The 21,141-nt window shown below is 36.5% G+C and overlaps 1 protein-coding gene across 6 annotated transcripts in view; it reads left to right on the top strand.

Moving 5' to 3' along the window:
• The window catches only part of EMB2757 (Transducin/WD40 repeat-like superfamily protein), a 254,050-nt gene that overhangs the window by 197,516 nt on the left and 35,393 nt on the right, over window positions 1-21,141 (top strand). For all 6 annotated transcript variants that reach the window (XM_089820808.1, XM_089820807.1, XM_089820803.1 and 3 more), the window contains one exon: window positions 18,014-18,077. In XM_089820808.1, the coding sequence (XP_089676934.1) occupies window positions 18,014-18,077 (64 nt within the window). The remainder of the gene's footprint in view (window positions 1-18,013; window positions 18,078-21,141) is intronic.

The raw sequence follows: 21,141 nt of genomic DNA, 5'->3' as shown, positions 1-21,141 counted from the left end.
TGAAATTAGTTGTTCAGTTTGTATGCCAAATGTTCGATAAAATGCCTCATTGCATATTCATTCATGGGATGCATGCCAAGTATTTGTGAAAATACGTCTTGGCTGTAGGAGTACTTGTCATATCATAATTGTCATATCATAATTTCATGTATTTGCATTGAAAAAAAGAAATAAAAAGAAGTTGCATATCATTAGCATTTCAAGCAGTTACTTTGCAATCATTTGTATTTACCAAAACATCATTGGCATCAAAAACCAAAACAAAACAAGCAAACTTCAGCAAACCCAGGTTGCAGGGAAAGTGTTTGACAAAATTACCAAAGCGGAAAACAAGGATAAAACTTCAAATTTGTCAAGGTACTTTACAGTTGTATCAGAGCAAAAGTTCTTGGCATCTTGTATGGGTTATGAGTGGAGAGTTTCCAAATGTTCCATTCATAAATCCTTTGGATAAATTTTATAACAGGGCAAGAAAGGGCTTAAGTCCTTCAGAACTCATGGAAAAAAGCAGTACCCAACAAATGCTTAATGCTCTTGCAAGAGGGCAACAAGAGTTGAGAGATGAAATGGCTAGAGGAAGAGAAGAACTTTCACTTATCCCTGGACAGTTGGTAGATAACAGAAACAATGGAAATGATCGGAACCATAACAGGACTAATGGGTAGAATGAACACAATAGGGGTTAAGAAACCAATGACACAGCTCAAAGCAGTGCTAAAACAACAAGTAGAGCTACTCCTAGGCCTCTTATGCCTACATTTTTGAGAGAATAGGGTGCTACAAATCAGGACCAGCAAGTAAGAGAAGAGGGATATGGTGATTATTTGAGGGAGTACAATGCTCTAGGTGATGATTTCAAGGCTGCCATGTCACTAGTAGACTTTTGTGGTCTTAAATTGAGGAATAGATCGAGAAACAATCAACGGGGAGTGCAAAATCAAGACTTGCAGCATAAGGTGGTAAAACTAACCTTACCATCATTTGATGAAAGTAACAAAGGTACAGCTAGAGCTTGGGTTCAGACGCTTGACACATATTTGTAGCTCAATCCTTTGTTGGAAATAGAGGCTATCCAGTACGCCACACCATTTGGAAGGTGAAGCACATGAATGGTGGTACCATGGACTTGTCACCTTGGGGCATGCCAAAATTACTTCATATTTGGAATTCACCCAGAAGCTCATTGACAGGTTTGATCGTAAGGATCCTAAACTCCACTTTAGGGAGTTAGCACAACTCAGGCAGACTAATTTAGTGGATGCTTACATCACAGAGTTCCAACGGTTGGCAGTTATGGTGACATATATTTTAGAATAGCGGTTAGTTATGCTCTTTATTGAGGGATTGATAGAGCCTGTTCGTGGTTGGGTTAAGGCTTTCAAACCAAATTCTCTCCAGGATGCTATCATGAAGACTAGAGACATGGAATATTCTACATCTAGCATCAGGGCTCGTAGCAAGCCTTTCACATCCCATAAGGAAAGGGGGAAGAAGCCATTCCAGAAGAAGAGTAATAAGGTGAACTTTGATGAAGCCTATAGACAGGAGTGTAGGCTTAAGGGGATTTGCTATCATTGCAAAGAGAAATGGACTAGTGAACACCATTGCCTAGGGAAAGGCATGGCTCACTTAATTGAGGTGATATCAGATGATGAGAGCACTTCTGAGGAAGGGGAACCTCAAAGGGAAGACAATAAGGGTGCAGATGGGAAAATCATGATGAGATCATTGCTTCTATCTCCAGTGTTCCCAAGTTTAGCTCTTTCAAAGTTCGTGGGGTCCTACAAGGTCATCAGATAGTAGTATTGATTGATAGTGGAGCTACTCATAACTTCATTGATGCATCATTGGTGAACAAGCGACAAATTGCTCTAGAGGATTTTTAGGGATTTAGTGTGATGGTGGTTGATGGGCGTAAGATAGCTTGTACCCAGTGGATTCCACAGTTGTCTATTACGATGGGTAACCACACAGTTATAGATGATTTCTATGTGGTTGACTTGGGTGATATCCATGCCATACTTGGGGTCCAATGGTTGCAGTCATTAGGGAAGTACTCATAGAACTTCCAAACCCTAGAAATCAAGTTCAGAGATTTTGATGGGCGTAGAGTGGTGCTTAGAGGTATGGCATCTAAAACACCTAAGATTGTTTAAACTAGACGTATGGAGAGCATTTTTAGGCATGATGACATAGTTTGGGCAGTGGAGTGTGTGATCGCTCCTAAGGAATCTACAGATTTAGGACAGCTAGTTCACATTGACATCAAGGAGCTATTGGGCAAACATGACAGGGTTTTTGGTGAGATACCCCCAAGGAGGCCACCGGACAGAGGCTTCGATCATACTATTGAGTTGGAAGAAGGGGCCAAGCCAGTGATTACTACCCCTTATCATCATCCTAAGAAATATAAGGATGAGATCGAGAAAGCAATCAAGGAATTGCTTGATATGGGGCACAATCTTCCTAGCTCCAGCCCTTTCGCTTCTTCAGTGGTCTTGGTGAAGAAGAAAGATGGGACCATGAGAATGTGTATAAATTACCGAGCCCTCAATAAGAAAACAATCAAGAATAGGTATCTGATACCCAGGATCGATGAGCTATTAGATGAGTTACATGGGGCAGTATATTTTTCAAAGATTGATCTTCGATCAGGTTACCATCAGATTAGAGTGAGGGAACAAGATGTGCACAAGATTGCTTTCCTATGCCACTATGGGTACTATGAGTTCTTGGTGATGCCATTTGGATTAACTAATGCACCCGCCACATTCCAGTCTTGTATGAATCATATCTTCAACAAACAGTTGCGTAAGTTCCTCTTGGTATTCTTTGATGATTTGCTCATATACAGTAAAACTTGGGAAGAACACTTGTAGCAGCTTGATGGGAAGAACACTTGTAGCAGTCCTTGTACGCTAAGGCTTCGAAATGTGAGTCCGGCCTTAGAGAGATTCTTTATTTGGGACACGTGATCAGTGCAGAGGGTGTCCAAGTGCACATAGAGAAAATACAGGCTATTCTTGATTGGCCCACACCACGGTCACTTACAGAGCTACGGGGCTTCTTCGGACTGTGCAGTTACTACAGGCGTTTTGTTAAGGGGTTCTCACAGTTGGGGGCACCTTTGACAGATTTGACTAAGAAGGGTGCATTTTGTTGGACAACAGAGGTGCAGCGAGCTTTTGATAAGCTCAAGGAGTTGATGAGCAGTTGTCCAGTGTTGGCACTTCCTGATTTCACACAGCCCTTCATTCTAGAGTGTGATGCTTCAAGGGAATTTATTGGTGCAGTATTGGTGTAGAATCAACACCCTTTCGCCTTTGAGAGCCGTAAGTTGAGGAGAGCTGAGAGACTATACTCCATCTATGATAAGGAGATGCTTGCCATTATGCATGCCTTGGCGAAGTTCAGACAGTATCTAGTTGGGGGTAAATTTGTGGTAAGGATAGATCATAATAGTCTCAGATACTTCTTAGAGTAGGACTTGAACTAGAGACAACAGAAGTGGGTTAGCAGGATACAGGCATATGATTTCGATATAGAGTATGTTAAGGGGAAGAAGAACATTGTTGCAGATGCCCTCTCCAGGAGGCCTTTAACTTGCTCACTTTCTAAGATTTCGGCAGATTGGAAATCCATCTTACTGGTGGAGTACTCCAAGAATACATTTGCTTGTGAGTTGATGGATGGACTGATTCCGGATGATAGGTACAAGATAGTTGATGATGTGATTTACTACAAGGATAGGATCTACTTGGTACCAGAATCAAAATTAAAGGAGAAGATACTACAAGCTTGCCATGATACACCCCTAGCAGGCCATCAGGGCTACTTCAAAACATATAGATAGATTAGAGAGAGGTTTTCATGGAAAGGCCTCAAGGATGATGTGTTCAAGCATGTGAAGGAGTGCGTGACTTGCCAGTAGAATAAGTCCAAGCATACACATCCAGCTGGGTTACTACAACCTTTGCCCATTCTTGAGCAGAAGTGGGAGAGCATTTTGATGGACTTCATCACAGGCCTACCCAAGGTACAGGGAAGAGACAACATCTTTGTTGTGGTAGACCGGCTCACAAAATATGCACATTTCTTTGCTATTCCGACAGAGTACAGGGCTTCACAAGTGGCTGAGCTATTTTTCAGGGAGATCTTTAGATTGCATGGGCTACCTAAGAACATAGTCAACGACACGGATAGCAGGTTTATGAGTGCTTTTTGGCAGGAGCTGTTTAGACTAGCAGGCACTAAGTTGACACCCAGTACCAGTTATCACCCTCAAACTGATGGGCAAACAGAAATTGTTAATAAGTGGGTTGAGGGATACTTGCATAATTATGTGGCAGGACAAAAACGGGCTTGGATCAGGTGGTTGCATTTAGGAGAGTATTGCTACAATACCACACACCATATGTCCATTGAAATGAGTCCTTTCAAAGCCTTGTACGGGTATGATGCACCTTCATTCGTAGAGATGGCTTTTGATGAGAGTAGGGCACCTAAAGCAAAAGATTGGATTCAGGAAAGTCAAGATATATTGAAGGCACTCAAGGATAATTTGGTGATGGCACAGAATCAGCAAAAGACTTATGCAGATAAACACAGGGTTGAGCGCAGTTTTGAGATTGGTGATATGGTATATTTACGGCTGCAGTCTTATAGACAATCCTCTCTTAAGCAGAGTGGAGCAGAGAAACTGAGACCAAGGTTCTACGGTCCATACAGGGTTACCGGGAGGATTGGGGAGGTAGCATATGAGTTAGAGCTGCCTGCGAGCAGCAAGATTCATAATGTATTTCATGTTTCATGCCTCAAGAAGGCATTAGGTCAACAGGTTATCTCTTCCACAAACCTTCCACCACTAGATGAGGAGGGGCATTTGGTCTTGGTGCCTGAAGAGATCATTGATGTCAGAGAGAGGAAATTGCGGAATAGAGTGATTAAGGAGTACTTGGTGAGATGGAAGGATTTGCCTGTAGAGGACGCCACATGGGAGAATGAGAAAATTTTACAGCACCCAAGTTTGCAATTGCTTGAGGACAAGCAATTTCAGGAAGGGAGGACGGTAATGTCCCTTTTTTGACAGGCACCGGCTACCTTTTTTTTTTTAGCCTTTAATTTTTCTTGGAGGCTAAAAAGGGAAGAAATAAAGGGGAAAAAATATATTAGATTAATTACTTATAAGGTTATTGAAAATAAAATATTAAAAATCAACCTTATATTTAATTAATTTAATATTAAAGTGATTAAAGTAATAAAATATCAAGAAGTCACTTAAAAGAATAAAGTAATAGATTATTCTAGAAGTTTCTTGTAGTTACTTATGAATGCTTTATAAGGAGCTTTTGGGGGGACATTTGAGACATCTTGAGTTGCATAATCATCTATTGTGCTGAGAGCTTTAGTGCTTGCAAGTTTGCCTGAGGATTTGAAGACTCTAAGGTGCCAATTTCGGTTGTGAGATATCAACCCTAGTTGGAGGAGTGGAATTGGTATTCAGCCAATTCATTTGAGCTTCATTCAGAGTTAATTTTTGCAGAGTTTGTCTCAGATTGGGCATCAAAGATTTGACATCATTTTTGAAGAGGTGAAGGGTGTCTCAGTTTGGTGTAGCTGTACATAGCAGAAGTTTCCAGCCTCATAGTGGATAACAAGAAGGTACAGGTCTGTACTAGTTTAGTTCAGCAGTAGAGATACAGCAGTGAAAGGAAGTAATGCACAGTTCGAACTAGAAGACAGAGTGTGTAGAAGCAAATCCAGGGACAGCTAGTACTGTTGGTGGCTTTCCGAACTCAAGGGAGACTACTCAGCGATAAATATCTTCAATACTATTCCAGGTTCTCTCCTTGTTTTACAATTGTGAAAGGAGGTTCATTTTGATAAGAATTTATTGTCTTGCCAAGTATTTGTGCTAAACATTCAGTCATTTAAGGAAATCAGTTGAAATTAGCTGTTTAGTTTGTATGCCAAATGTTCGATAAAATGCCTCGTTGCATATTCATTCATGGGATGCATGCCAAGTATTTGTGAAAATATGTCTTGGCTGTAGGAGTACTTTTCATATCAGAATTTCATGTATTTGCATTGAAAAAAAGAAATAAAAAGAAGTTGCATATCATTAGCATTTCAAGCAGTTACTTTGCAATCATTTGTATTTACCAAAACATCATTGGCATCAAAAACCAAAACAAAACAAGCAAACTTCAACAAACCCAGGTTGCAGGGAAAGTGTTTGACAAAATTACCAAGGCAGAAAACAGGGATAAAACTTCAAATTTTTCAAGGCACTTTACGCACTGCTAGCAATATCACTCCAACCACATTTTCCTCCTCATCATCACTACTATTAGTACTTCCACTGCTTCTCATTGTGCTTTGTTTTGAGATTTAAATATGCAATGGAAATATGAGCTGAAACAATGAAAAAAACTCAAAAAAAATCCAAACTTTTGAAGCTGCAAATCTATTTGAAAAATGGAAAATGGAAGCATAAAGAGTTTCATACTTGGTGCACAATAGAGTAAGCTCAAACCCCTGCTCAAGCTCTTGGAAAAAAAAATCACCTCCAGTTCTTGCAAAGTGAAAGCCCCAGCTAGTTGCAACACACTCCAACTTCACAAGCAAAACCAAACAACGACAAAACAACCATAATGTGGTCTTTTTTTACATTTTAGGACATTTGGAGGGGTGGGGCCCACTTGGGCGACCAAGTTAGGATTTAAAAGTTTATGTTTTTTAAAATTTTTTTTTATGTTTTTGCCTTGTAAAAATTGAAGACGATTGGCCATCCCTAGTACGGTTGAGGGATGTGTGGACGTCCCCTTTCTGTACTGGGGATGGTTTGCCTTCCCATATTTTTCTCCCAGATGTCCCCAAGTATTAGGGACGTCTCTTGTATTTTTTGTCTATCTGGGGACAATAGGGAGACGTTCCATACCTGTCTCCTTGTCTCGGGGACATCCCCATCTCAGAAACCTTGGCTTTTCGTGTGGGGCCGTGTCCCCAAGGTATATAGCATATTTCATTATCTGAATCATAATACATTGCATGCACTATAATTGCCATTGCGTAAATGTCTCGTATTGCTGCATACTGTATCAAATTCACTAATTTCGTTAATTCATTAGAGCATTTTGAATTATCTGTCATATCTTGATCATTATTACATTTTTAATTATTCATATTTGTAGAAGGAATTAGATTATTCCAGTAGTGTCCTAATTAATATAAAAAGGGGACATTACAAAATCCTAGATTTTGCTTCAAAAAAATGATGCTTCAAAAAATGGATATGGGCTAGGTTTTGCTGAAAAAATGTTTTGACACCCAAAAAACATGGAAAACCCTAGTTGTGGAAGCACAAATGTCATGTGAATAGTAGAAAAATTAGGATTTGCAGAATGGACGTGGGTTTTACAGAAAGAAAAAAACCCTCTGAAAAATGCGGAGAAGTTCTCACGTGATAACTTGAATTACAAGAAAACTCTGAACGTGCACAATTTATCCTGCCATGATACTTTGTGAAACAAATTAAACAATGGTAAATGCTTGTTTATTATTGAGAAATGAGAAACAATTTATAGAGAACCACATTAACTAAGTTTCTAAAAGAATCTAAAGATAAAGTGGAAATTATATTATTTTAATTAAGCTGAATTGATAGAATCTAAACTAATAGAATACAATATTTAACATCAATTTATGTAGATTTTACTCTATTAACATTTAATTATAACGAGTTACAACATGTAAAATAGTAATGCCATTTTTATGAAGAGAAAAACAATTCATAAACAATCAAATAAAAACTCATCACAATAGATTCATCCTTCTATCTTTAGTTTAAGCATAGTTCCAAGAATCACGGCGATTCATGCGATTCACGCGATTCGGTGATTCGATTCAAGCCAAACGATTTTTTGTGAATCGGTGAATCGAATCAGCAATAAAGGGTTTATGAAATAAGTTACTCACTAAATTTCAAGGGTTTTTTTAATTTTCCGATTCATGGCCGATTCGATTCCGATTCATGGCCGATTCACGATTTGATTCGGCCTTGCCGATTTCGATCCGATTCCGATTCTTGTTACTTTGAGTTTAAGTAATTCTTCTTCGGTAGTTATTCAACAAGTAGTCAAACTCTTCATCCAACACTTGCTTTGATGTTGATGACGCACAAATGACTTCCTAACAAAAAAGATTCTTTGTGGAATATGTCAATTTTTGATGGCTCAGGTTTTGTTTATGATGACTTTTATCTTGCCAAGCAAAAGGATCATCTTGCACAAGGAAAAGTATCTAATGTATAGCAACAAAAATACTTTGTATGTACTAGAGTTCCCAGATTCGAATGGGTCAAGTCAAGGTTGCTAGGTCAAAATGACCTTGACTCAGACTCAAACTCAGACGAGTCGTGCATGTGACTTGTTGTGACTCTCCAAGTCGTAAGTCACATAGTCCGAGCTAGATGACTTGTCTAGCATCAATATAAAGTTGGGCATTCAAAAAACATTAAAAACTTTTTTTTTTCCCTTTTTTGACATATTTCTTCCTTGCAGCCCTAAAACATCCAAATTGAGATGCAAAATTCACATCTAGAATCCAAGTGGGACACTGAGTGTCAATAACATCATCAAATAGAATGTTACATCCCCTATTTTGTTGATTTTCTAAAATTCATTCAAATATTGACATCTCATGTAATTAGTTAAATTAGTTACTGATTTTTGAAGTTCATATGAATGGAAATATTTGTTGATTGTTATGTTTCATGTGAAGAGGAAGATGTTAGATATATTATCTGCTATTACAGTTAATTTAGTTTTTAGTTATGATGACCTATTTTAGTTAAGTAATTCGAAAGTATGCTTTTGCCTTGCTAATTCTTCTTGTAGTGTGGCAACAAGGGGAGGGGGCGAGGAACTGGCAGAGAGGGAATTGAGTATGAGAAGCACCATCCTGCAACCAAGGTTAACAAGTATTAATCTAAACGACCATGGTCGGGGAGTGCAGGCTAGGACAAAACACACATCAAGAGACCACCGTGAGCTAACTAGGTCATCAAGCTAAATAAGATATATAAACATTTCTTTATGCAATAAAGAAAATTAAGAAAAATAAATGTTACCTTTGAGAAGTGAGTCAATCTGAAATCCTTCTTGTAATTCCACACATGTATTAGTATAATAGGTACCATGGTATTTACATACATTTGTACATTTTATACACATGTATATGTATGTATGTGTATACTCAAATATGATGTAGATGTGTGTACACATTTAAAAACATGTATGCATAAAAAGATGTATATTTGGAATAATACGTGTATATATAAATGTGTGTGTGCAACACATACAAATATATGTAAATAGAATAGATACCATTATAGTGAAACATATGAAGTAATGTATTATTTCTTTTTTATGTCAATGAATTTTTATTTAGAGCCCATTGACTATATTCGTTTACTCATTATTTTTGGCACTTCCATTTTATTTGAAAGCTTTTGATTGCCACCTTGCGCCTTCTTTCCATGCACATAACTCTTTTTGGACTCATATCCTCAAAGTCTATATAGTACCTGATCGTAACCATTTAGAGGTTGCTTCTGAGTGTATACTCTGGCATTTACCGCACACTAGTTGCAAGTAATTTTCCTTGCTAGTTCACTATCACCTCAGTGACAACAACTGCAAAATCATCAAAGGATTTAGAGATCTATTCATTGTATTGCATTTCCGAATGACCAACTGCAGCAGATCACATTTGGAGCGTTTGCATCATATTTTCCAGTGTCTCATACTTATTAGGTTGCATCCCAATTTGCTCATATCATTCTTATTCGATATTATGCTTGGTTTATTGAAAGTTATCGAACCTACAAATATTTTAAATTATGCATGTCTATTCTTCTGTAAGATTCTCTTAAGCATGATACATAATTGCATAACCAACTTATGATATGAAATCCGAACAGCCTTGTGAGAGCTGAAACCTTTTGTATTAATTCATGGCTTTGTTCAATAAATCTTTATGAACAGATTAGCCAGGGGAAGCTGTAGGTATAGGGACATTAAAGGCTATATGTCTCTGATACTGGAAAGTTTAGCTCTTGATAGTGCATCATCTAACATGTAATTTTGTATTATAAAAATAGGTAATAGCATGACAATCACATTTAACAACCTTTTAAGGAATAGGAAATGCTTGATTCTGAAGATGGAAATCTGTTATCACCATGATTGAAAATGGGAACATCAATGACCATCAAGGATAGTCAAGTAGGGCTGAGATGGAAGATGCGAATTATGATGTCATGGACTGTGTGGAAATGTCCTGCAAGTTTAAGAATCATGTCAATAATAATATAAGGAAATCAAAGCTAAAGTCTAGAAAAAACATAACCTAGTCAGCCCATTGTGGTTCTTTACGGAATGTCTTGTTTGCCAAGTCGAGCGGTGGGTGATCGGGCACATAGTGCCCATGTAAATCCCTGGCCAAGGTAGGTTTAGTGGTAATTAATGCTGGTGTGATCACTAGAGGTCAGAATAGCCACCAGTCGGTTAGATAGATGGTTACGAGGGTACCCCGGCTGAGTGATTGACACTCTACACTAGAATGCTTAGGTGGCAAGACATGATGGTGTTTTTGAGCTCTTTCCCACGTAGGGTAGGGCCATTCTTGGTTGAGATTGAGAGGGGATACACCAGGTTTGTGGTTGGGTGGTTAATCCTTTGTCCATGCTTTTCCTCTCCACCGATGCCAAGACTTGCACAAGACAGATCATGATTTCATTCATAGCCTAATGCGGTTAGCAGGTATGTTATTTTTTTCCACGTGTAATTAGTTTTCAATTAAATGTGTAATTAATTTTGCTGCTGATTTACTTTCCTTTCAGTTATTAAAAAGATGTTTAAGTGTAACAACCAGTTAATAATCTTCTATTTCATATGCACCATCAGTTAGTTTCAATTTCTCTTGACATTCTTAGTTTGAGATTCCCAAGAAACAGTTAAAATCTGTTATAATAGTTAATTTCGTTGTTCATGAACATGTAATTATTATTTTTTGAATGATAATAAAAGTCAAAATAGGGATAGGAATTTAGGTCATTACATAGAAGCTACATAAATGCCACCCTTCCCTATGTCAGCTGTAGTTCCTTGAGTTCTTGTGCTTTGTTCATCAAGTAAGAGATTTGGAAATTGCATTTCTGGGCTTTACTAGTTTGGTTTTGGCCATCTTAAAAACGCAAGAAAATGATGCACGCAATTGAGTTTTATGTGGTTTTGAAGGTGTTAAATTGGTCTAGGTGGCAGAAATGCTAAACTAAGACCCCCATTTTATTTTTGAAGTACACTACAACTTTGAGTTTGTGTAGTATGAGTCATTATCTGCCATGTATTAATTGTTGTCAACATATTAATTTGTGTTGGTACTTATGTGATTGATGTATAATTATTTATGTGATCAAATTAGCTTCTATTTGATGATGATATTGTGTCTTTAAGCTTAATCCAATAGTGGGTGCATGAAACAAATTTTAAATCCATAAAAATCTCTAAATTTCAAGGGGTTTTTCATTTTGCGGAGTCACAAATTGAGTCGGCCTTGTCAAGTCTGAGTTGAATCTGAGTCTAGGAACTTTGATATGCACTTACACAAGAAGGATATCAGTTCGCATGGAAAAAACATTACTTTGCATAGCAAGGAAGACACCTTGTACCACAAAGGGAACCCTTTGTGCAGCCATAGAAAATACCTTATACAACAAAGGTCACTTGCCTAGAAGAGGAGTTAGGTGGTGACCAAAGGAATTGTCTTGCACAACAAGTTTTACTAGCTTGCAGAACAAATCAAATTGTTGTAACTAAATGTGTGTACAGCCATAGAAATACCTTATGCAACAAAGATCACTTGCCTAGAAGGGGAGTTAGGTGGTGACCAGAGGAATTTTCTTGCACAAGAAGTTTTACTAGCTTGCACAACAAATCAAATTGTCATAACTGAACGTGTGTCGTTCAGAACAACTCCAAAAATTTTGAAATGCTCATAAAAAAACAACTTTGCCAAATGTAATTACCAAGCCAGTAGTAGATACTTAGTTCAATCCACTTTTAACTACTTAAAAAGCTATGAATTTATCTACAAGAACTTTGATATAAATAGAAATCTCTTCAATAGATATTTACATGAAATCGATGTAAATAGGTAGTAGTCAAGTGCATTTTTAGGTTACACACTTAGGTTTGGAGATCAGAAAAACTTATATGATTCATAGTTCCCAGACTTTCCAATACTCTCCGAGTCATGGCAAGTTCTGAGTTGATTTGCCGCAGCCGGGTCATAGTGACTCGTGGCTATTGTAACATCCCGTTTTCCCGGGTCTTAATTAACAACTAACATACATGAGAAATACAGTTATTACTTCAATTTCATAGGAAGACAGTTATAACAGTCATGTTCATGTCAAAGTGATTGACAGTTAAAAACAGTTAAACAAAATTTCTTAACTAAGAACTTAAACACCATCAATAAATTTACTATAGAAATTTAAATCCACATACCAGGGAATTTGAATCGAGAAATCATTGTAAGAAGGCTTTTGCAATCACCCAAATTAGTCTACAAATACCACTATAACAGAATCATATAACAACTACCATCCAATACCGCTATATCAAAATCAAATGACGATTACTATTAAAAAGACCACTATATAAAATAAGGGCATTACAAACCACTGTATCAATTAGGGCATCGATTACCATTGGATCATTTAGGGCTTCTGATACCATTGTATCACTTAGCGCTTCCGATACCACTGATTCAATTAGGGCTTCTGATACCACTGATTCAATTAGGGCTTCAGATACCACTGTATCATTCCTTTCCTTATGATTACTTAACTGTGATTGTGATTGCAGCTAATCTGGACGTGGCTCCTTCCGTCCTTGGCTGGAACCCCTGTTGGCAAGTTGTTTCACCCGCTAGCTCTGAGACTTGGGTTGCGGAATGCAAAATGTTGGTGGAGCAAGGAATAGAACAAAATGATATAGGTGTGCAGACAGAGTGAATGTTTTCAACTGAGAAGGAACTCTCGGCTAAATGATTCACACGGCTTAGAAGGAAGATATAGCAAAAACATGGAATAGGTTGATGGTAACGCAGATGATAAGTTGAATGCCTTCCTATGACAAGGCAGATGAAAATGTATATATAAGTGGTAGACTCCATTCACGACTAAAATAAAAGGAGGGTCGTGCCTTCTTGGCTTCCGCCGGTTATGTAACATATGCCATTTCGATTTATCAAGTAATAAATCAATTATGAAAGAGAGGAAGAAAGAATTTATATAAATAAGAGTTGAAAAGATTATAGTTGATTCAAATTTCCAAGTATTAAATCGTTTTATCATGCGAAGTGTTAATCGGTTAAAAGCAAGAATATTAAAATGGAAGAATAGAGTTGAAAGGTTATAATTCGAATATTATAATTCAAATGTTATTATGTTTTTGAATATTATTGTAATCTTATATTTATATACGTACATGTAAATATATTAATAGGGTAACATCACTTTATTAAATTATTATAATAAATTGGTGCCATATCATTTTTTATATTTATATGCATGTATATAAATATATCTATAATAATAATGTGAAAGATCATATTAAATCCTTGAAGGTATGTTTTATATTTTAACTCAATTATTTTATGTTTCTCAATTTATTTATTTAAATAGCTCGTGCGGATCCCATAGATGTATTCCTGTTTCAAGTCGCTAAGTTCTCAACCCATCTGTTTAGTGATGGTGATGCTCCTGTGCCTAATTCTTTTCTGACAATGCTTCCAACCCTTCGACATGTTTCCTGCATGGAAATTCTCCGCAGTTAAATTATATTATCGTAAAAAATCATTTAATCATAATGGTTAACCATCTTCTCAATTCTATGAATTCGTGATAAATGATCAACTGGCTTGTTATCTTCATTTGAAATTATAAAGACTAACCGTCTTACCATTTCACAAGGTTATAACAAATTAACTGTCAACTGACTTCATTGAACCTCAACGGTTATATTTTAAATTAGGTCAAAAATTGGGATGTAACAGCTATCTAGAAACTCGACATATGCAAAAATTCCCAAAAAACCTAGTTTTTCCTTTGTCTTGTCGGGTTTTTGCCAAGACTTGCAGATTTTTTGTCCAGTCCCAAGTTGAGTCAGTTTTGCTAAGTTCACGTCGAGTCCGAGTCTCAGAACTATGATATGATCTATCAAACACATCTATAGCTTACAAAAACATGCATAGAGATAGGAAAAGGTTATATAATCATAGCCATTCTTGAGGCTTATTGTAAACTCCCATTTGAAGGTTTTAGACATCATAGTACAATTTTAGACACTTTATCTTGTGTGTTCCATCATGTTTGAGGAGAAAATTTGTTCTGAAATTGTAGGGATCAGGATTATTGAGAGGATCACTTGACATAGGTGATACCTGATTTTTACAATATTTTCCCTCCATTGCATTTCTATTTCTAGATCCATGGGCATGTTGATAGTCCATTCTTGAATAGGATAGTATATTTCTGGATTGTGAGATTTGAGTTCTATTTGTTCATGCCCATATTCTTCTGCAACATCCTTGTATAATATAATAATTCCATTCTTTCCATTGCAGCTCTTTACTATTATTGTTGAATCTGAAAATGGTTTATTCTTCCTTAATGCTAGAGGGAGTTCATTCCACCCTATTAGCAACCAATAAATGCCTCCCACATACAAAATAATGGTTCATGTACACATCATTTCTAATAAATTTATATGATGTTCTGTTCCGCTTTCAATTGCAATGGAACGTTTTAGAAAATCCTTTTTTGATTTTCGTCATTGTTACAAAATCTTTCCTAGCTGAAATTTGATGGCCACTCTTGAACATCATAAGCTGTTTTTCAATCCCCCTTTGTTTAATGATATAATGGAGCTGATTTGGAAAAAGGGGGATATATTGGTAAAAGAGAATAAATTGATTAAAGTTCTATTGAACCTCTACTAAAATATTATAGGGAAATATCATAAAAATTTAAGAGAGCCAAAATTACCTGCTACGTTGATTGGTTTTACCAATAGATTCTGCTTTGAAACAGGGATCACCACTGCCTCTGAATGTCTAAAACAAGAGTATTTTGAGTTTATTGAAAATCTATCACCTGCTTTACACCTGCATTGTGTCCATGAGATCTGATTGCTCATGATAAGCTCTTTCTGGAAGGTTATACTATTTTGTATTTGTTGTTAACTTTGATTAAGTGATCCTTAAAATAAATGTCAAGCCATATAAGGTTTTTCCAATGGGTATGCTGTATACACCCTTCCACTAGAGAGATCTGGATCTAGCCTATATATTAAGCAAGGATAGGAAATAAACTGAAAGAAACATCTGTTGAAGTTCTAATTGTACTCTACCTGACTATGGATCTCTCCAACTTATCCATCCAGCAAGAGGGCTTTTCCTTGCTGCATACGGAGGAGATAACCAAGGAAGAGAAATATTATAATTCTATAAATAAGAGCCAAAATCCTCTCCATTCCCCTTATTGTTTGATGTAAAAACTAAATCTTTCTGAAACAGCGAATATGCTTTTGGGCTCCTCTCATCCTCTTAGTTATGACATTACATAAATAGTAGTGGTGACATTTAGTTAGAATGTCTAAAATAGGAATTTTGATTCACATCCTAATAACAATTTGTTATGATAGATTTGTCCCTTTTTAGTGTTTGGTTCATGTGTTTCTCTATTGGCAGCCATCCAACAAATCATCTAACTCCCCATTCAACACCTGCTTTGGATTGTAGTAGAACAAACAAATCACCCGTAGAGCATAGTACACTCAAGTGAATGATGCACATGTAATTGTCCAACAAGAAAGATTATTTTATGCCTAGATCAAGTTTGGACAACTCACGTATTGGTTATGACAATTTTTACCTTGGACAACAAACGGATCACCTTATACAACAAAGAGCATGTCACACAACAACAGAAATACCTTGCACAACATAATTATACAACAAAGGTATCAGTTTGCATAGCAAGGGCATTAGCTTGCACAGCCTAAGAGATTCTTTATGCAACAAAGAATATCACTTGCATGGCAAAGGAGTTAGGTAATGAGCAAAGGAATCCTCTTCCTTGTGCAACAAGTTCTATTAGCTTGCATGACAAGGCATGACTTGCACAATAAAACAAAATGACATAATTAAATGTGTGTCTTGAGCAGAAGCTCCATGACTTTTGGAAACACATAAAAAACAACTATATAAAACATATTAACCAAACCAATATCAGACAATTAGTTTGTTCTGCCTTTGACCACTTAAAAGAAATCAATATATCTACAATAGCTTTAACATCAAACAGAAATCACTTTAAGGTATGTTTATATGGAGTGCGTGGAAAGAGGCATTAGTCAAGTGTACCTCTAGGTTACAAAAGCATGTCTAGAGATGGGAAAAGGTTATATAATCATCTACATTTCAGAGGCTAATCACAAATCTTTGTCAAATTCTAAAAGAATTGTTTGGTACATCTTTTCAGTGCTGCTATATGTTTGGATAAATTATGTAAACCAATATCTTGGATATATTCAGATGTTTTATAATTAAAATAATGACCTGTTCTTAATTGAACAGCCAAGGTTCCATATTCCACAGTTAAAATCCTTTTTGAGTCTGTGGAGGCAGGAAACAGAGCAAATAAGTTAACATTCATAGAAGCATGCTCAGACTAATTATGATGGCAGTGGGACTAGACAAGTATACTACCATGTAAAGTAGGTGTTTGGTAATCATCAATCTAGAACTTGTTGAAGTTTCTTCTTCTATTCCTAAACGATACAGGTGCCCTAGGTGTGCGATTTTTCATTATATGCTCCATAATATTGAAGCTTATTTTTAGTTTTAAAGATAATTAGTTTTTGTAAATGGTATTGCATGAGAGTTTATTACATCTTTTTAACCATATCATTGTAGTTAGTTGTTATTCCTAGCACTTTTTAGTATTTAATAATAATAGCTAACTTGCAGGAAGCATCACAGGACACCTTTCTTTCTGTTTTAAAATAGGAAAGTAAAACTCTGGAAATATAAATGTGTATTGAAAACTTCCATTACTTGGCAGAAAATTCTAGATACACTGTACTGTCTGGTGCCTATTTTCAAAGCTTTTTAAAATCTTTTCATGCACAAAAACTGAAAGTTGCTTCCAATTTCGATAGACATATATTTTATCCCAATTTTTTTCTAAAATATAATCAGCAACTTTTTGTTTCTGAGGTCATTAGGAAAATTTATGTTTATAGGTTCCCTTTCCATGCTTTGGTTGCCCATTAGTACTGAAATTAAATATTAAATTTTCCCTATGGAACTCTTTTGTGTTTTGTGCAATCATTTCCATGTCCCTGCTAAATCCATAATATTATTTAAATGCATGCTGTGTGTTTTGCTTTTCAAATGTAACAAACCTTGCAGACAGAGGCCCTTACTAGGAATATATTCTCACCTTTTTTAGTTCCATGTTATCCAAAAGATTATATATGATCATGCATTAAGCTATTTCTTTTTATGTACTTGTTTCTTTTTTTTCTAGACTTCATATTGACATTTCTACCAGCTCACAGCTATTAGAAGACATCCCCTGGAAAGGCAATACGGTACCCATGAATCTTTCAAATTTGAAACCCATTCGAGCATTATGTGATTAAATGTCTCCATTTTCCATTGAAGAAACTCATTTACACTCATGAGTCATGAGTTGGTTGTGTAGTAAAATATCATTTTTAATAAGTTTGATGTATTCTTGTGTTTTGTTTTGCATTTGGTATTTTTGTTTACCAGGCATAATATGCATCTTACTTATGCTTTCCTGGTATAAAATAACTCTTAAATTTCCTTTCATGTGGTTCTGTCACTTATATTAGTTTTTTTTTGGTAAAACCAGGGTTCGTGTGTATGATTATCGAAGAAAGCAGCCACTTGCTATTTTAAAATATCACTCAGCTACGGTAACATTTGTCTCTGTTACTATTCTGTTCTGCAAAAATTTAGAAAATAATTATTGAGTTTGGATCATAGCCTTTGTTATGATATTATACTAAAAAGAAAATTATTCTTTCTATTTTGATGCTTGCACAAAAGATTAACTTCAAAGCATTTTTCTTTTAATATTTTTTGGGTGCATCTTATGAAATTTGTACGTTTCTAGAAAAGGTAAATAAAATATATGAACATGTTGATTCTTTTAAATAGCCGTTGCGTCATAATAGCACATAATTGCACAAGAGTATATCAGATTGCCCATTTCTCTTGCAATTTGCAGTCGATAAATGCAATTCATTGGAAAAATAATCTGTAAGATAGTGAGTTTAGTGGAGGGCTTTTGAGACTTCTTGAGATAGTGAGTTTAGTGGAGGGCTTTTGAGACTTGTTTATATATTTTCCTTAATGCACCTTGGTAAGGTTTAATATGCATGTCATGTCCCCTCCTCTTTAGGGGGTACCTAACTGTAATAAAGCTTTCTAGCTCATATGGTCCCTCATGAGCTATTAAGTGAATGCAGTGTAACAGTGACACTTGGGTATGTCGGGATGTTGGGAGGAGTTTTTGGGATAGGGGGACAAAGGGCCTCAATTTTGGATGATGGTGGTGGATGAGGGGGCGGGGGATGCTGTATATTATACATATAGAACTTGAAATGCTAGTTATGAAATGATGTTTCAGTACAACATTCCAAATTGAAATACTTGAACATAGGAAAATTGGAACATGAACCAGAACCATTGAACATTCAACATAGTAACATAGTACACACCCAATAGTAACATTCAAAAATCAAAATTCAAATAGAAATTCAAGTACCCATCTTGGTGGAGGAGATGGGAGTACTCAGGTACTCCAAATACCCAATGCAGGAACGTCCTAGGGATGGGTACTTCAAGGTTTTGGAGGGGGGTGCGAGTCCTTAGGATTCAATGAGTGTATTTTAGGGGCTCCGATCTGTGGCATGCTTGTAGCATTTACTCTCGGCATGGATCTAATTTTATAATTCAAATTTAGGTGCCATTCTAATTGGTTTGACTTGGTTGTTTGAATGATGTTTTAACATCATATTTGATCGGCATTCTTGAAGCATTATTGGCATCAATCAATTGATTTTACTCTTTCATACCTACAATTCCAGATTGGAATTGGCTTCTTAAGGTTTGCAATTTAAGAGGTGCAAGAACCTTCCTAGTCTGCATTTGCTAATTTAGAGACCAAATTGGCATCATTGAGGTCTTCGATATTGTCAAGACACACCCTTGCAAGCAGCGGCATGTTGATTTTAAGTGAACAAGGCAAATGTCATCTTATCATGAGATCAGACATTTTGAGATAATAATAACATCAACGACACCAAGCTTTTGGATAGCAGGAATCAGTTTACATGATCAAGAAACATCATTCATAGTAGTGATAACGATTTGTATTAGCTGTGGCAGAGGTAGTGTTCCTGTGATATACACATCTGAATATCAACAAAACCATCATTGAGGGCATTGGAGATCACAGCAATAGCATATTATCCTGGCAAAAATAGCATACAAGTGATACAACATCTGTAACATCATAACATGCCTGCGGAAGACATCTTGTGAGCAGTGATACTTCCATGTACATTTGCAGTATCATACTAAGACATCACTCAGATTCGTCAATCAAGCAACAATATATCAATTGCCAACATCATTTTGGAAGAAGCAGCGATACATACCGAGACCTCATTCAGTTCTGCTATCAGCAGATCAGACATACTGACACAAGCACACCGAACATATAGACATCTGCATCTTGAGCATACAGACATCTGCACATGGATATCCTGCCATCAGCACATTGGACATCCTCCCATCAGCTCATCGAACTTATTGGTGTCAGCCTCCTGTGACTCCAATGTGGAACAATCTTTCTTGAGCATCTTCATGATTGTAATAGCAGATCTAATTGTTTGGGTATTAATTGAAATCTCAAATTTCTGGTTTATCATTGCATATCATTTCTGTTTTGTCCTTTGTATGCTCGGAATATTTCAATAGTATCAGAGTCCCGACCTTACCAGCTTGCTGGGATGAGGTTAATGAGTGAGAGAAGAAAGGAATGCATAGTTTATCAGAGGAGAAGGCACCAATCCTTGGACAAAATGGGAGATGCACAAGCGGGTATGATAGCTATCTTAAGCACGTTGGCATGAAGACAGTGGAAGATAGATAAGACCCTCAATTGCTTGGCAGGTATTAGGAGTAGTGGAGGTAATGGAGAGAACAATGGTAATGGTGTCAATTTAGTCATTAGGAGGCCCCTCACACAATAATCCAATTTACAGCCAATCTTTCCTATCTTCCTTCCAAGGACTGAGCAACAAGAGAGTCATACTCCCTCATTCATTGAGTTGCAAGAACAGTTCAAATAAGATTGACTTGGTGGAGGACTACAACAAAACATGTTTCTCAAGGACTACATGGGCTTGAGGATGAGGAACTTACCCACTAGGGGTCATAGAGACAAAAGATTGGCAAGCTAAGCCTTCCCTTCTTGGATGGATCTAGAGGACCAACAATATGAGCTTGGGTGCAAAAGGCAGATACCTATTTTCAACTCATTTAATGCTTGATGCAACAACCCTTGTGGTTCTAACCCTGACAAACACTGGATTGTTTCAAGTGTGGATGTTTGACATTTTGTCAAACACTTTGCATGTAAACTAATAAGCTGGTTTCACCAATAATCTGATTATCAATGAGATAGTCTTGCAAACAACTATGTAATATCATTCAAATTTGCTTAATATTCAAGATGGCATTTTGTTGAATACTTGTGAAATATATTATTCTGGAAAAATGAACCAAATTATTCAAAGGCATTTCGTTATACAGTTTGCATACAAACTAATTGCTGCAAACTATTCACAAGAATTCCTCTTATTTCAACTTTGGAAATTGAATTGTTTACAATGATCAACAAATGCCTTGAGGAATAACTTTAACTGCAAATTAGAACTTTGTAATGATATCGAGATGTCAATTTTCATT

This window comes from Cupressus sempervirens, chromosome 3, assembly GCF_028749045.1.
Source record: "Cupressus sempervirens isolate cs-2001-9-10 chromosome 3, ASM2874904v1, whole genome shotgun sequence".
In the NCBI taxonomy this organism is placed as follows: domain Eukaryota; kingdom Viridiplantae; phylum Streptophyta; class Pinopsida; order Cupressales; family Cupressaceae; genus Cupressus; species Cupressus sempervirens.
The sequence above is the reverse complement of the archived record's forward strand: the minus strand, read 5'-3'. Positions and strand labels throughout refer to the sequence as shown.